This window comes from Styela clava, chromosome 2 (genome assembly GCF_964204865.1).
Source record: "Styela clava chromosome 2, kaStyClav1.hap1.2, whole genome shotgun sequence".
Lineage (NCBI taxonomy): Eukaryota > Metazoa > Chordata > Ascidiacea > Stolidobranchia > Styelidae > Styela > Styela clava.
Window position 1 is genome coordinate 17,752,595 of NC_135251.1, and position 16,095 is coordinate 17,768,689.

The 16,095-nt window shown below is 33.2% G+C and overlaps 1 protein-coding gene across 1 annotated transcript; it reads right to left on the reverse strand.

Moving 5' to 3' along the window:
* Positions 1-1,432: 1,432 nt before the first annotated feature.
* On the reverse strand, positions 1,433-14,431 carry LOC120335367 (uncharacterized). Its single transcript, XM_078119968.1, has 4 exons — positions 11,527-14,431; positions 9,675-9,724; positions 7,143-9,196; positions 1,433-5,157 (listed from the first exon to the last, which is right to left on the reverse strand). The coding sequence occupies exons 1-4, from the start codon at positions 14,366-14,368 to the stop codon at positions 2,262-2,264; spliced, it is 7,842 nt and encodes a 2,613-aa protein (XP_077976094.1). The 5' UTR covers positions 14,369-14,431; the 3' UTR covers positions 1,433-2,261.
* Between the last annotated feature and the right edge of the window lie 1,664 nt (positions 14,432-16,095).

The following is a 16,095-nucleotide window of genomic DNA, read 5'->3' on the forward strand; positions in this document are numbered from 1 at the left end:
GATAGTGACTAATGAAGTTACTTGCTCATCTGGCATTGTATGAATGGTTACTTATGGCTTGTTTTGTTACACATTTCTAATTTTTTTGAACATGTTTGTTTGACTTTTGTATGAATTAAATTTTGGAATAAGCTCGTCAACTGATCATAATGTTGTATTCCTTCAGAACTGAAATATTTTGTTGGTAAGAAGACAAATCGCTGAAGTTTGATTCTTTTCAATAAAGAAATAAACAACGCTGTCATTCATCTAAAAAAAGTCTGTTTTCAGTGCCTAGTTTTCGTTTTGTGACATCTTTAAGCTTTCTTAATATACGGCTGATATCTAAAATACTGCAGTGTGTAATCCTAATACCCATACGTATACATAAGATACCGGAATAATTCAATTGTTACGAAATAAACGTGCTTAAACTGTGATAATGATGTAACAATAGACGGTATCTAAAACTCAAAAGGTACCACATGAAGGGTTAAACTATTTCACTCAAGTTCGACGGGCCATTTTAAATCGTCACGCGGGCCGTAATTGGCCCGCAGACTGCGGTTTAGAACCCCTCAGTGTGAAATCGCACCTCAAAATTAGGGGGGGTGTTTGAAATTTTAGGGGGGGTGTTCACCCCCTATAGGGGGGGTATGGGGAATTAGTGGGCGGGACAGTCTCACTTTTCAACGTCTTGTCCCGGCGTTCCGACCGGTCGGTCAAAAGTCCCACTTTGGCGTTCAGCCAGCATAATACATGAACATTACTAATTTTAGCATGTTCTCGATACTGTTGTTGCTGTGTAGCGCCCTGGTAGCCTACTTACTGAAGGTGGATACGTAGTTTTGTTTGTTTTTTTCTTAATAATTTAAATCGTATTTACCACTCCTGGCATTTTATATTTGGGCGTCTAGGTGGCAATTATTTATAACCGAATGAGCAATATTTTTTATACGATCAGTTATGTGTTATCATCTTTACAGACATCCGCCCTCATTGACCTATCAGACTGAAGAACTCACATTTTGTTGATGATATATTAAAGGAATGAAAGCTCCAAGATAGGAGGGGTCTCGTGAACCACCCTACGGCGGCTAGGAGTCCAGCAATCTTCTCGCACATGATCATCCCTGCATGGGATTCGAACCCGCGCGGTGGTGAGCGTATTCCTAACGCTTAGCACGATGCGCCACACCGCCGATCCGCGGCGCTCCCGAAGTATGTGCACCAAGATGGCGCACAACCTGAACCCTAACCTGGTACACATGCTATGTTCAGGTTGTGCGCCATCTTGGTGCACATACTTCTGGGGGGGGGGGGGGGCGGTCCGCTAAGCAAAAACACCCGATACTTCCCTAACCATGTGTTAAGGTTGTGATCATAAATATATGTTTGATCCAATTATAGAAGTAATATATTTAATCAAAAGAATGATGTCTAACAAGATCACAGGGAAACAGTTCGATATTTCGATTTTTAAAAGTTTAAATTAAATATAAGAATCAAAATTGCAATAGCTAAAATGCGCGCAAGAAGGTAGAAAATACCTAAATCACAACCAAAAATATTGAAGCATCTCGTAAAATACAATTTCATACATTGGCATAAAAGCATTCAATATTGCAGTAAATAACAACAAAACAGGAACCTATGAACCAGTTGTGCCTATTATATACACAAAGGTAGATAGATATACAGTATTTTAAACATGTTGCAATTTGCTCTTCAAATAAATTTCCTGTGTTATTAACGGAATAATATACAGATCCATGTGGAAACATGAATATATACAGGAGGAGCCAACATTATAAGAAAATAAACCAAAATTACTTATTAGTTCAGTTAATAGCTGTGCTGCTCCACTAAGTTCTTATTGCGCTAAGTAATTGTCATGAAAGGTGGCCCAAGTGATATTTTACACTGACATAAAGTTTGAAACCTAATTCTATTCAATGCCAAGGGATTCATTTGAATCTTTTATGACCAAATAATTATGTAGTGTGATTAAACAAATTGAACTTTGCTAGAAGTACAGGATAGACTTACAGTCAATAAATAGCCTATAAAAGAAACGATAAAATATATACTTCATTTGAAGATTATGTTTATTACAAATATAGACATAAAGTATTATCATCTTTATCGCATGCACAAAATTAAAAATATTGCATCACCTCATAGCTCACTGATTTTTCTTTAATCTGATTTGATGCCATCATATGCAATAGTAATTTGAAGGTTTTATTTTACAATTATTACAAGTAATATTTAACATTATATTACATATTTGCCAGAAACATCCTTTCTGCCAAGTCATCATAATTTGTCGTCTTAAATTGAATCTTTATGGTCTTCCATTTGCTTCCCATTATTGGATCATTGCTAGGATTGATGTCATCAACAAATTTGAAAGCTTCCGGTCGAAGTTGAGGGATAAGAATTCTCTTTACCCGTGCAAAGATACCCCATTTAGTATCACAGTTTTTGCAAAATAATCCATGTTTTCTTTCAGTTCCCCCGTCTTCAACTGGTCGCTCTATATATTTTGTTTTAAAATCTTCTGTAATGCAAGTATGATTTGTTCCATTAACAACTTCTATATTATCACTCATGCAAGCGAATATGCTGCATTTTTTGCAGCGTACTTTGAACCGAGAGGAATTATTCATCTTGTTTGGGTTGGCTGTTGATAATTTTTGCTTGAGACGAAAATCACATACTGTCAAATTCTGATGTTTTTGTAATTCATCTAGATATTTTCTCTCATTTGTTCTGAACATATTTTGAATGACTTCAGTTGTTTTTTCCATCAGGAGAAATTTTGATATATTTACTTTGTCTTTAGCCATAACAGATTGAGATGAAAATTGAACCATGCGCCCTTGTGGTTTTCTTGCCCTCCCCTTGACTTGAGTGCTACTTATTTCATTTTTGACATAGTCATAGCAAATGACCAGATTACAATTGACAATATCCATACCCTCGCTCGCAACATCTGGAGTACACACAAGAATTTTGATGTTGCCATTTCTGAACTCCTCGAGAATTTTTTCCTGTTTGCTGTGAGTTAATCCAGGAGCGGCACCATCTCTACTCTTTCCGACTCCAGTGAAATATTCTGCACGGATATTTAGTTTTTTCAATGCTTCTGTTTCATTTAACCAGTCTTTGATTGGTTCAGCATATTGACGCCTTAAAACATTCAACATTGCTCTAGAATCAAGGTCATTCACAAATGTTTCGAGAATCTCCTTCTCCATCTTGTTTAGATTTTGGTTGGCACAATGAGGATCATTGTAATATGCTTTGAGTTTTTCAATACTTTTCAAAGCCAGCTGTTGTAGATTTTTTTCAACACTTGTAAGATTTATGTCATGTGATTGACTCAACTTGGCTTCCAAATACTTCAGAGCATCAACAGCGCGACATTTGAAATGAAGATCAAGTGCCTCATTGAATAATTGTATCTGGGATACACATGCTTGAACATTTCTACAAAAATTAACATCACTGTCTTCCCTGAGATATTGGATTGCTTTTGCAGCAAAATCCTTGCACCACTGAATATACTGTTGTGACCCTTTCGCAATAGGTTGTGGTCTGGTTACTCCTTTAATCTTATGGATATCCATGTTGTGAAGAATTCCAACCATTTCATCTATTGTTTCACATAGACATAATGTAAATGGGTCATTGATCGTGTTATCATCCAGAACAACACTATCTTCTTCAACTTTTGGTGTATATTTATTCAACTCATCTCTGTGTGTCAGAGGAACAGTCACAATTCCACCAGTTGCATCGAGATTTGCGCAAAGCATTAGCATATGCTCAATAGCATCAAAATCTGTTTTACCTTTCCCAACACCAAGAGTAGCTGTTAATCCCACAATTTGAGGAAGACCATTATGTTTATCAACTTTGATATTGAGGTATTGCACCATGATACTGTTGTATGGACTATCTTTTATAGTATGATGACATTCATCAAATACAATCATATTGAACACTTTCAAAGAATTCACAGAACCAGTTGTGATAGCATTCAGAAGTATTTGAGCAGTCATAACAACGACATTCGCAGTTCGTAAGGAATCTTCCAATGTAGCTTTGCTGTCTCCAACAAGATAATCAATAGACCATCCACTTGCACAAAAATAAGTCTTAATGTTATCACATTGCTGCTTTGCTAGGGAAACTCTTGGAACAATGAATGCTATCTTCGGATTTTGAGACTTTAGCGTTGAATTGAACCTGGTGTAAATAATGTGGGATGCAACTCTAGTCTTTCCACTACCGGTTGGTGCACAAATAATAACATTCTTTCCTTCAATTGCATCTTGTGATAGATCTTTTTGATATTCTCTCAATTGTCGTCCTGGCACTTCCACTGTTGTAGACTGACTTTCAGGAATGCCTACTGGAAACTGTGCAGCCAGCCTTGGAATATTAATTTGACGTGTATTTTGTATCGGGTTTGCAGCGTTTTCCTTGAAACTGGCTTCATGAACCGAACCAACATCACATTGTGTGTCACATGTGGCATATTGCACTGTCTCTTTGAATGATAAAGATTCTAGCGATTCAATGAGTTCAGTGTCATAATTGAGATGTCTACAAACATCTGTCAATTCGTTCCAACATTTTATCGGCTTTCGAATAAGAATTGAAAGAAGAAATCTGACAGCCTCTCGGTTTCCATCTTCTCTGGCACGACATTCTATAAGTTCAAATTCATCTTTTGTGATTCTTTCTCCCATTTTAACTGCAACCTCCTTTGCATTAATTGTTGATTTTATAAGTGGAGAAATAATTGTGAGATATTTTCTGATGAACTCTCTATTTTCATTCTCAATAACAGCTCTTTCCACCTCTTCAGCTTCAATTTCTCCACTTACAAGCGCAGCTAACCAGCCATGGCCACATCTACGCATTGCACCAGTGAACTCTTCAATTTGTATATCACTATTTGCACATTCATTAATTATAATCTCAACTGCATCATGAGTCTTTTTACGATTCTTCATAACTTTGGTATGTTTCTCTGTACCAATTATGAATACATCAGGAAGACTCTCCATCATTTCCAAAGGATCCAAATGATCTTTGAGAACCGTTTTCCAGTGTTTGAGTAATGCCTTTTCCGCTTCTTTCATGATTGTAAAAAGTGTGTTTTACTCCATCAATAATTCAACAATATTGAGAAAACTTGGAACAATCTGAAAATCAAAACATCAACTCATCATTCAAGTGTTTGAGTAATGTCTTTTCAGTTTCTTCCATGATTGCAAAAACTGTGTTTTACTCTGTGTTTTTATCAATAAAATAATTCAACCATATTGAGAAAACTTGAAATAACCTGAAAACCATAATATCAACTCAAAATCGAGTTGAGGGACATTTAAGAAAAACAACATGGCTTGTAAATTCAGCAATAAATAAGTGTTCCGAACAAAATAAAAGTTTTGCTCTGTGCACTCAATACTGGTGTATATTCTTGTCTATGAGACTGGAAGAAAACCAGCAACTACAATCTAGAAAGTGAGCATGGAAGAAGGAATTAAACTGCTGATATTCAAAGTTATTTATGGGTACAAATTCCCTGTTGAAAATTAATATATATTAGTATTTGATAAAAATTGATCATAGGCCCTGTATTGCCGAATTTGCGGACTACTTTTCTTACATATATAATTACTTACCGGTACTTATGATTTTTCAATAAACACCACTGTTAGTAAACATGTAGAGATTGAGGAGTTTTGAATATTTTTTTGACCAAATATCTAATAAGAATGTTTTAATTTCAATATCTCTGATTATGTTTAGTATCACACCATCTCTTTTAACTTTACTTAAATTTGGAACAACTTTAGATATGGTAGTATACTTTCTGAATAAACTATAATGAAGTAAAAGTGAGTGAGGTTAATGATAAAAAGTAACATTTATTGATGAATACATCAAATGCCTCATCTAGGGGGTAAGGCAAATTTATGATGCATTGATGTTTAATTGATTTATAGTGATTATTATTTTTCTTAAATAAACCTAAAAAATTTATTAACATGCCCTTTATAAGCCAAGTTGAATGAGGTTGTAACCAAATAATGCTTTGTGTCTACAAACGAAACATTACGATTCCATGATTCGTGAAATTTTACAAGATAAAAAATATAAGACTCACTAGAAAAGGCAGTAAATGTAAGAAAAATAGAAATGACCCTTAACAGAAAATATGAAAACCAAAAATAGTAGAATTTTTACAAACTTACGAAGAATACTCATTGCCAGTTGTATTGGTGCAGTTTTTTTGACTAGACTTGGAGCATCTTTATCCTGTTGTATTTGAAAAAGTAATGATATCTAGATAGCAGAACATCTGAAATATGAATAACACAACATTATTTACCACATATGGTAAGCAATAAAAGCTAAAACAAATCAATTGCGAGCAGACTCAGTGGAGATGGTGCCCACTGTTCAGTATAATTTTGAATTGACAAAATAAAGTATATTCATCTAAAATTCATCTCAATCAGCATACATCTCATTTTCAATTTGTAGAATATTATCAGCTTACATCTAATTTATAAATATTAGTTAACAATAATAAATGCACACAATTTTTCAGTATTCGAAAGAAGATAATTTAAAGATATACAAGAGAAATCAGCATGCAACCGAATAATCAAATTCGTACGAATTTGCAAATAAAACTAGTAATAAATATTATCAAGTTTTCTTTATTTCAGCAAAAGAAGTTTCAATATGAAAGAAGGGGAAAATATTGCAGAGCATGTTTAATGAATTTGAAGAAATATAAAATTTATTTATAAACGGTGATATTTTTTAGGATTTTCCAAATAATTTCTCATACACTTGAAGGTCAACAATTAGAAGAGTTGATTATTAGCTTAGAAATATGATAATATAACTACAATGCAATAAATGCAAACATAAGCTACAGTGAATTATTCGATCATGAACGACAACATTTCAATGTAAATATTCGTTTTTAGAATTTAAAAATGCTTAATGAAGTTTTCAAAGCATTAGAAAATCACAAATGAATTTAAATAAAAGATGGTTTTTAACCAGACAAATTTTACAATCTGATGAACAATTAAACAGAATAAATTTGTTTCAATTCAGTATACGAAATTTCTTGAAACGATATCTTAGGAACTATCTTCTTCCATTGATTTCCCTTTATTGGATTATCTGGAGGATGTTCATTATTAACAAAATGCAGTGCTCCAGAATTTAGAAGTGGAATCGTTATCTCAACATGCTTTGTGAAATTTCCCCATTTTTTATCACAATTTTTACAAAAATAGTCAAATTTCTTCTCAGTTCCACCATCCTTCATTGGACGTCTGATGTACTGGGTGCCAAAATGTTTTCTTATGCAAGTATAAATATTACCGCTGAGAACTCTTATTTCATTACCTTTGCAAACCAACACTGGACAATCACTGCAGTACACTTCAAAACCCTGACTTAAAACTGCATCTTTTGACACAGAAGAAACTTGCTTCAATGACTTTTCAACTTTTGAAGTCATTGCCATGGCGGATTCAAGAATTGGCTTATTTAGGTCAGATTTGTCAAGTTTTTCTTGCATTTCCTCTATCGCTGTCAAGTAATCCTTTTTGTTATTTTTAGCCATAAATTGAATTTTTTTAATGACTTCACTTTCGGGATCAAATTCATCATTTTGTGATAGCGTTATAATTCCACTTGTAGCCCCAAGGTTTGCACAAAGAGTTAGTACATCTTTTTCACTTTTATTGGCACCGGGGCTACTTGCAAATCCAATAACTTGAGGGACATTTCTGGCATGCTGGTCCTTTAACTTATGGTAATATGACATGATGACATTATATAGATGTTTTTTTCTTGCATGCTGACAATCCGCGAATACAATCAAATCAAATTTCTCCAAGGAATCCAGTGTTCCATTTTCCAGACTATCAGTAAGTAATTTTGGTGTTACAATAATGATATTTGAAACATTAACTGCATCCATAAAATTATTGGTTTTCCCACCTCCGAATACTTTCGCAATGGACCAATTGTATGAAGATAGTAGAATAGACTCAATCTTGGCACAGTATTCATGGGCCAGTTCAACTTCTGGAACAATTACCACAATTTTTGATTTCGCGGGAGAGGGAAATCTTCTGGAAATGATAAAAGACATGATGCGGGGTATTTCAACTTCTTTTGGTGCATACATTATCACATTCTTACCAATAGAGGCATCATATGCCAAAGTTATTTGTTGATTTTCAAGTGGAATATCTGTTGCTTCACTTTCATTCGAAGCCCCATTCGTAGTTTGATGATGTGTAACCAAGCTTGTGTAACCCATTACTTTTGACTGAACATCTATGGTATCAGTTTCTCTATAAGAAACAGATTCTTCAGCTACTATGTCACTACTTGGATTACAGAATGCTTTACTCGAGACATCAAGAAACACTCCATTTAACAATTCAATTAGTTCTCCATTGTAATTTGAATCTATCAAAATTTTTCTGAAACATGTCCACCATCCTGGTGGTTGTCTTACTAAAATAGAAAGTAGTTTTCTGACACCATGTTGATTTCCTTCTTGATCAACTCTACTCTCTATCTCTTCAAATTCTTCAGTTCTTATTATACCATGATCTCTTAGACGCTGTCCAACTTCTTTTGCATTGATTATGTCTCTTAGGTGAGGAGATATGAGAGTAAGAAATTTCCTCATTCGTATCGCATTTTCATATCTGAAAACCACATCCTCAACATCTGAGTCTTCTACACATCCATTCATAAATTCTGCCAACACAGAATGTTTAGACTCAAAAATTGCAGCAGTAAACTCTTCAAATGTCATGTCACTGGCTATTACTTCTTCTATTATGAGTTGTACAGCAACATGCTTGTTCTTTCGATTAGATTGAATTTGTTCATATGCCCGAGAACCAATTTGAAATAACTGTGGTAATGCATCTATTATATCTAAAGGATCGAGGAATTCTTTCAAAACTTGTTTCCAGCTTTCCAGCACTAGAATATGATCTTGTTTCATGTTGCCGAGTGATGCACTAATTGGTAAACTGTTTATTTGCAAAAACACAACATCTTCAGTTCGAGGTATTCCGCAGTTTGAAGTATAGGCAATCTTTCGAATGAATCTTCCACCTAAATCTGAATCGAACACTTTCTAAAAAAAACAAGTTTTCATCAATTTTATATTTCTGTCATAATAAATATCTTGGTTTGAAATCACCAAATTGAATGAAATACATGAATGAAATTTTGCACTAGCATAATATATCTGAAAGTAAATAGATCTTGGGACCACCTGCATTTTCCAAATTAAGAAGTAACACAGTGGTTTTATAGAGCTATTTTTCCATAATAAAACCAGTTCCTTATTTCTAAGATTCCTTTCAGCTTGACATTCACATTTTTGTCACCCTGAAATACCAATATCTACAGTAGTTCACTTTAAAGTTTCTTTATCAAGTTCACTTTTCGTTTTATATTGCTTCACGAATACGTCTTCGCTCAGTTTCATTAGATAAATATAAAGCTATACACACTTGTGCATCCCATTCATGCTTATAATATTTTAGGTTTTAATTTAAAATCTGAAAGAAAATATACACCAATCACAAACATATAACTACAAAAATTACCATACATATTTTGAATCCAAATTCATGGATACTTGAGTCTTGATAGTATACTGTGAGATATTTGAATATAACAAGTACCAGCCAGAGTACATGTTAAAGCAATTAATCCAGGAAAGAGCATCACACATGTATAAAAGATATAGAGGTTGAAAAATACAGCAGATTAGAAAAAATATGAAAGACATTAGTCAAATTTGAACCCCTGTTGAATGTATTAATAATGTGTATAGTGTTTAAATGTATGTTTTGAAAAAAAACATATGTGTACATGAATATGAACATTTTGATTGATAAACCACAAAAATGGATTTAAACCATCCTAGATATAAATGGGGCTTCTGTAGCTTAATACAGTGAAAGAGTTTTTGTACGGTTATTCTATTTACATATTATAATGTTATCAAGTGTGTCCCTAATTCCACCTTAAAAGCATTGAATTACTTACATGAAATTACATATATATTTACTTACACTATAAAACTTAGGACTCAATAATACCTGACAATGATAAAATAGAAAACAATTTTCTGGGCTATGTATGTACTCTTTCATAAACCATTTTTTGTCAAATGTGGTACATATAAAAAACTCTTAGCCATAATCACACAAAATAAAATATAGTTGATAGCTGGCACTTTTTAATCAGCAGAATGGAGAAGAAATCATGTCCTGTATCAATGGTATCAGATAAAGCCTAACTAGTGGAGCTAACTTGGCATACTGCATTATTAATCTTTCTATTTGCATCTCGGAATTATAAGATGAAATTGAATTTTGTTTTAGGAATGTTACCACACACCCTCAAACCCCCCGAGTGAATATGAAAACGCACAATGACACAGAAATAAAACAATAACCAAACATGTTCAATACTGTTCAAGTATATTTCTGACTGGAACAAAAATTACTAATTTGCATATGATAAAGAATACAACAACAATCAATAAAACTGAAGAATTTAGGCTTAATTTATTATTAATATAGTTTATTAGGAGAGGTTCCATATTTCAAGTCTTGCATTTATGGATAGAAGATATTTCAATAAAAAATACTGCATTTACAATGATTGGGTACACAAATGCCTATTTATTTTATCGGGAATATTAAATAGTTACACATAGAAAAATGTCAACATCAACATTGAATGTATATAAAAAGCTTAACACTAAATTTTTTTAAAAACAAATTATACAAAAAAAGCTCAATAGTGTTCCTTTGACAGCAGGTTTTACAAGACTATTGAATGAGTATGATGCTACCATGAGATAATGTTGAAATATCTCTTCAAGGTAAAATCCACATTAATACGCAATTTTTTATTAAAAAAAATAAGAACAAACAATAATATTAGGGTAATGGGGAGAAGGACATAGTAGAAACAATTTCACTAAAAGACTTACGATAATAGCCAGATTGAATTAGGAAGAATTTATTTATATAAAAATAATAATATGTAAATCATGATTACAAAAATTATAAAATGCACAAAATTATGTGTTGTTTCATGAAAATATCTTTATTTCTAATTAGTGTGTAACAACTTGGTTGTATAAACAAATTATTTGCTTTATCCTTTAAAAGCAACATAATTTTTACGAAATTCTGATTGAACATATAAAAATAGTAGTTAAGTGATCCCAAGTAAATATTTATTGCCAAAAAGATTTGGAGCACAGCCATTTCACAATGGAAACGAAAACAGTGGCTAATTGTAATCTGCATAATAACTACGGTATATCATCAACTCAGGAGTATGAAAACAAGTCAATCCTATGGAATCTACATATCCTATATGACATCGATTCTGAGAGTAAAACAATTATAATTAGGTAGACAACAAAATTTCAAGGACTCATCACTTTCGTCTCGCCTCTAGTATCCCTGGATTCTGTTAACGCTATTCGACCATCACACTGAAGCAGCTCACTTTGCTTGTCTGTGAGAATTTGTATGTAACGATTTTCATTTTGTTGACGCAGGCGTTCAATAGTCTCAGCTGCTCGCTCCATCACTAATCTTTTATCAACCTTTGCTTTATGGTCAATTGGTACTGTTTTTGGCATGACGCTAACTATACAAGGTGATTTTGCCGAGGCGTTAATCTTTTGCTTTGAAGATTTACCTGGTGCATTACAGTTGTAATAGATAATCAAGTCACATGCTACAGAAATATTTGGAACAATATCTTTCATGCAAATCAAGGCTTTTATCCTATTATATTTGAAGTCATTCAAACAAACATTTTTCTGTCTTTGGCAGACAGTAGACGGAGGTTCTGAATCTTCAAGGAATTTTGCATTGAGTGAAAAGTTTGCCAGTCCTCGTTCTTCATTCAACCAATTTTTCAAATATGGCATTACATCACCTTCATTGACCACAAGAAGCAGCTTAGCATTTTTATTTCTCTGTATACATGTTGATATTTGTTTTTTGATTTCAATCAAAGTATCGTTTTGGCAGCTCCCATCTTGTACATAAGATCGTAATTTTGCAATCTGTTTGTCCGAAATATCGAACAGACGTTTCACAACAACCTTATTTGCAACATTATAATGTGGATGTTTTTTAACATTTTCTATCAAAAAATCTAGAGCATCATCAGCACGACACAGTAATGAAATTGACAATGCTTGATTGTATATTCTGAGATAGGAAGACCCGAGTTTTAAAATTGAAGATAAAGTTACGTCATTAATTTGTTTTGCTTTTTCAAACAGAGAATTGCACCACTGAATGTATTCAACACTGCCTTTAGACAGAGAACCAGATTTTGGAACTCCATATTTCATTATTGAAGGAATGGTTAGCAAATTGAGCATCTCATCAATTGTCTCACATATACACAAATTGAATGGATCAGTGATATGCTGTTTTTCTATAAAACTATCCTGTTTTTCCAGCTGTGATTTGGAGCGCCTAGATGTCAGTTTGGGAGTGGCACGTCCGGTAGTAATTCCACCAACAGCATTTAGAAGAGCGCAAAGAGCCCAAGTATACTTTTCTGCTGTTTCTTGTTTCTGAATGTTGCCATATCCCAAGTTTGCACAAAGACCGAGGACTTGAGGAAGATGCATAGAATTGGTACGTTGCTTTGCTTTCAAATATTCTAGCATTATATGTTTTAATGGTCCAGTTTTGTAAACATTCTGACATTCCTCAATAATTATCATGTCAAATTGAGTAATATCATAAGTATCAGATGCTTCAACTAAGGCAGTCAAAAGGACCTGTGGTGTGATCATAATAACCTGAGATTTTTCCAACAAATAATTCAGTTTATCTGTTCTTCCATCATGAAAAGATACAGCCCACTCTGTTGATGCAAAATATCTTTCAATAAGGTAATGATCTTTTTTTATTTTTGGAACAATAAAAGCAACTTTTAGACCATTTGAATCTAGTATTGATGGAAATCTTGATTGTATAATATGAACTGCCATTTTGGTGCTGTCGGCGACTTCAGATCCATAAATAATGACATTTTGTCCATTGATTGGTTTTGATGACAAACCTATTTGTTCTGGCTGAAGAGCATCTTTGCCAGTTACCTCTTTTTGATTTCTCATTAAAGAAACATTTATGCCTGCTTCTTTTGGAATGATGCTATTTGCAGGTGAATTTTTCACAGAACTACTACTAACAGATCGATTTCTTTGCTTTCTCAGTAACGAAGGATTGAAGCCTGCTTCTTTTGGAATGATGCTATTTGCAGGTGAATTGACAGGACTGGCATTTACAGGTTGATTTCTTTGCCTTCTTAATGATGAAAAATTAAAGCCTGCTTTTTTCGGAATAATGTCATTTGTTGGTGAAGACACAAGGGTGTTATTTACACGTTGATTTCTACCAGAGAGACCAAAACTTTTTTGAAAAGTTTGATTTCGTGGGTAAGTTGAACTAACTCGCCAGCATTGTGCTTCCCGCATTCTAGCAGGTGCAATGGCAAAATTTGAAACATTCTTTCCATGAAGCTCATCCATTTGTATTAGAGAAGAAAAAAAATTATCATCTTCATCGCTTGCTTCTTCCTTTAGAAGAGCAGCTTTTGTCTCCATTGACATATCCTCAGGCTCAATAGAACATTTGAAATCTTTCAGTTCATCAGGCAAATCATGAAAAATTTGTTTAAGCTCAGTGCTGTAGTTTTTCTTTTCTAAAATTTGCTTGAAGTTTTTTAGCCATTTAGTATTACTTCTTACAAGTATTTGTAACAACATTTTTACACCTTCAATATTCCCACGATTCTTTGATGCTGCATCAATGCGTTCATTTTGTTCTTCAGATATGAACTCTCCTAATTTCAATTCCATGGATATTTCAGATGCATTTATACCATTAGTGATATTTTCCATGAAAACTGTAAGAAACTTGCTCACATACTGATGATATTCATAATTATTCAGTGCTTGTTCTTTCTTTGTTTCATTTCCAATAATCAGTGCATGTAGCCATTCATGCTGATTTTTGATTGCCTTGAGAAATTGGTTATAAGCCTCACCTGGCATTTTTTCCAGATGATTAATCATGACACTAACAGCTTCATGTGGCATATCTTGCTTTGCCATAACATCTGTTCGCGCTGCCGAATTGAGATCAAATAAATCTGGAATTTCTGCCATTACTTGTGTTGCATTGAGATATAATTTAAGATACTCTCTCCATTTTTCAATAGTTTTCTTTTGAACATCATTCATGATGTATAATTCAATACGTTTCTACTATAAAAACAAGAAAACCCTGTGAAAATAGGTAAATTGAAGTTTAAACTTATTGGAATGACATAAATTTAACTCTGATAGCTTTAATAATTATTGAATAAAAAGTTAGATAGTTGCACATCCACGCAGGCAAAATCTGAGCACAAGAAACAAGATAAAAGTGAACCAAAGCCTGACTGATGCTCATTTAGGTAATATATATTTGTGATAAAAACTATATTACTATCGGCTTTCTGACACTCTTGATTTCTGTGAAATCTGGCAAAGTCTATAGACAATCTGTCAAGACTAAAATAGCTTGCAACCCTAATATTTTCTATCGTTATAAGCAAGGAATGTTTTGACAAAGACTATAATGTTTTCACAAAGACTTCATTTAGAGAAAGAAAAAAATTCATGAAGAGTTCATACTTGTCGCGACGTATACTGAACAAATGAAAGCAAAGTGCTTACAAAGCAATTGTATTACTACAACAACACCAAACTAGCTGATTCAAAAATGTAATTCTTACAGATACTTGTTTTCGAGGAAAGAAAAATTAAGTTCAGAATAATTATTTCATACTGTTGCGCATACTGAATAAATTAAAAAGTAAAATTCTTACAAAGCAATTGTGTTAACCAAGGCAGTCAATTGTTTTACGAAAAAAGGAAATGCATCTAGAAAATTAGACAGAAAGTGAATGGACAGTGCAGAAACCAAACAAATATTCTCGGCATTAAACGTTTACGTTATTCTCACAAAATAAACCATCAAGAAAATCTAAATAAATTGTGCTTACATAAATAGTTTCTGCATATGTCCACATGCCACAACACTAAACTACCAATATTGCAGTTAAATTTGAATAAGTTTGCCTTTCTGAAGAAAAATTTCACACAAATTTAATATGTATGATATAGTAATATTTTAAATTGGAGATTCATTTCATATCAGTATCAATATAGTGGTATAGTTACCAGGCACACGAATTCTGTGCCTCCGGAAACCAACATTAACTGTGTTTACATAAGGCAAATATTGATTTCAATTTTTAAAATAATTGAATACTGCTCCACTTATATTGTAGGTGTATTGTACAAACAAATTTCCGTACAAAAAATACGGTGCTTGTTTCTACTCATCTTAATGAAACTTACAGGTTTTTGTGATAAATATGATTCCCTTTTATTACTTAGTAATGTCTTCTTATGAATTGTAGATCAAGTTTCAATACTCAAGTGAATCTTGAGTACTGAAACTATTTTTATGGTCAATGTTTATTGAAATAATTTAATCAAAATCCAACCCAAAGACTCCATAACTATCTGGCCACCTTGAAATTTTTTATTCTTTCATTACCTCCTCCATTTCCATAATTGATTATGCCAATATCTTGAACTTGATTACTCCCTAAATTCAATATTCACAGGTTAATATTTCAAGGATGTGACTTTTTCAATTAGTAGGTGGAGATCAGCAGCGCTCTCAACCACTGGACCGAGGATATTAACATTTGTTATTGTTTTGCCACATTTCGCACGGCTCAAAAATCAAAATTACAATTAAATGATTTTTATGTCGCAAATCTCAAAATATGAATATGATTTATATCAGACAGGCCATTCACAGCTAATAATAGTAATACCATTTCAATATGATGTATAAGCATGCTTAGATGAGCAGCACAAGCCCTAAATTCTGGCATGGATTTAGGAAAGAT

Excerpts from the sequence above, each read along its gene's own strand:
- LOC120335367 (XM_078119968.1), bottom strand. The coding sequence starts at position 14,368 with ATGAATGATGTTCAAAAGAAAACTATTGAAAAATGGAGAGAGTATCTT. Across the intron at positions 9,725-11,526 it reads AGGCGAGACGAAAGTGATGA|TATACTATCAAGACTCAAGT; the intron begins GTCCTTGAAATT and ends AATATCTCACAG. Across the intron at positions 5,158-7,142 it reads ATATCGTTTCAAGAAATTTC|AAACACACTTTTTACAATCA; the intron begins GTATACTGAATT and ends ATTGATGGAGTA.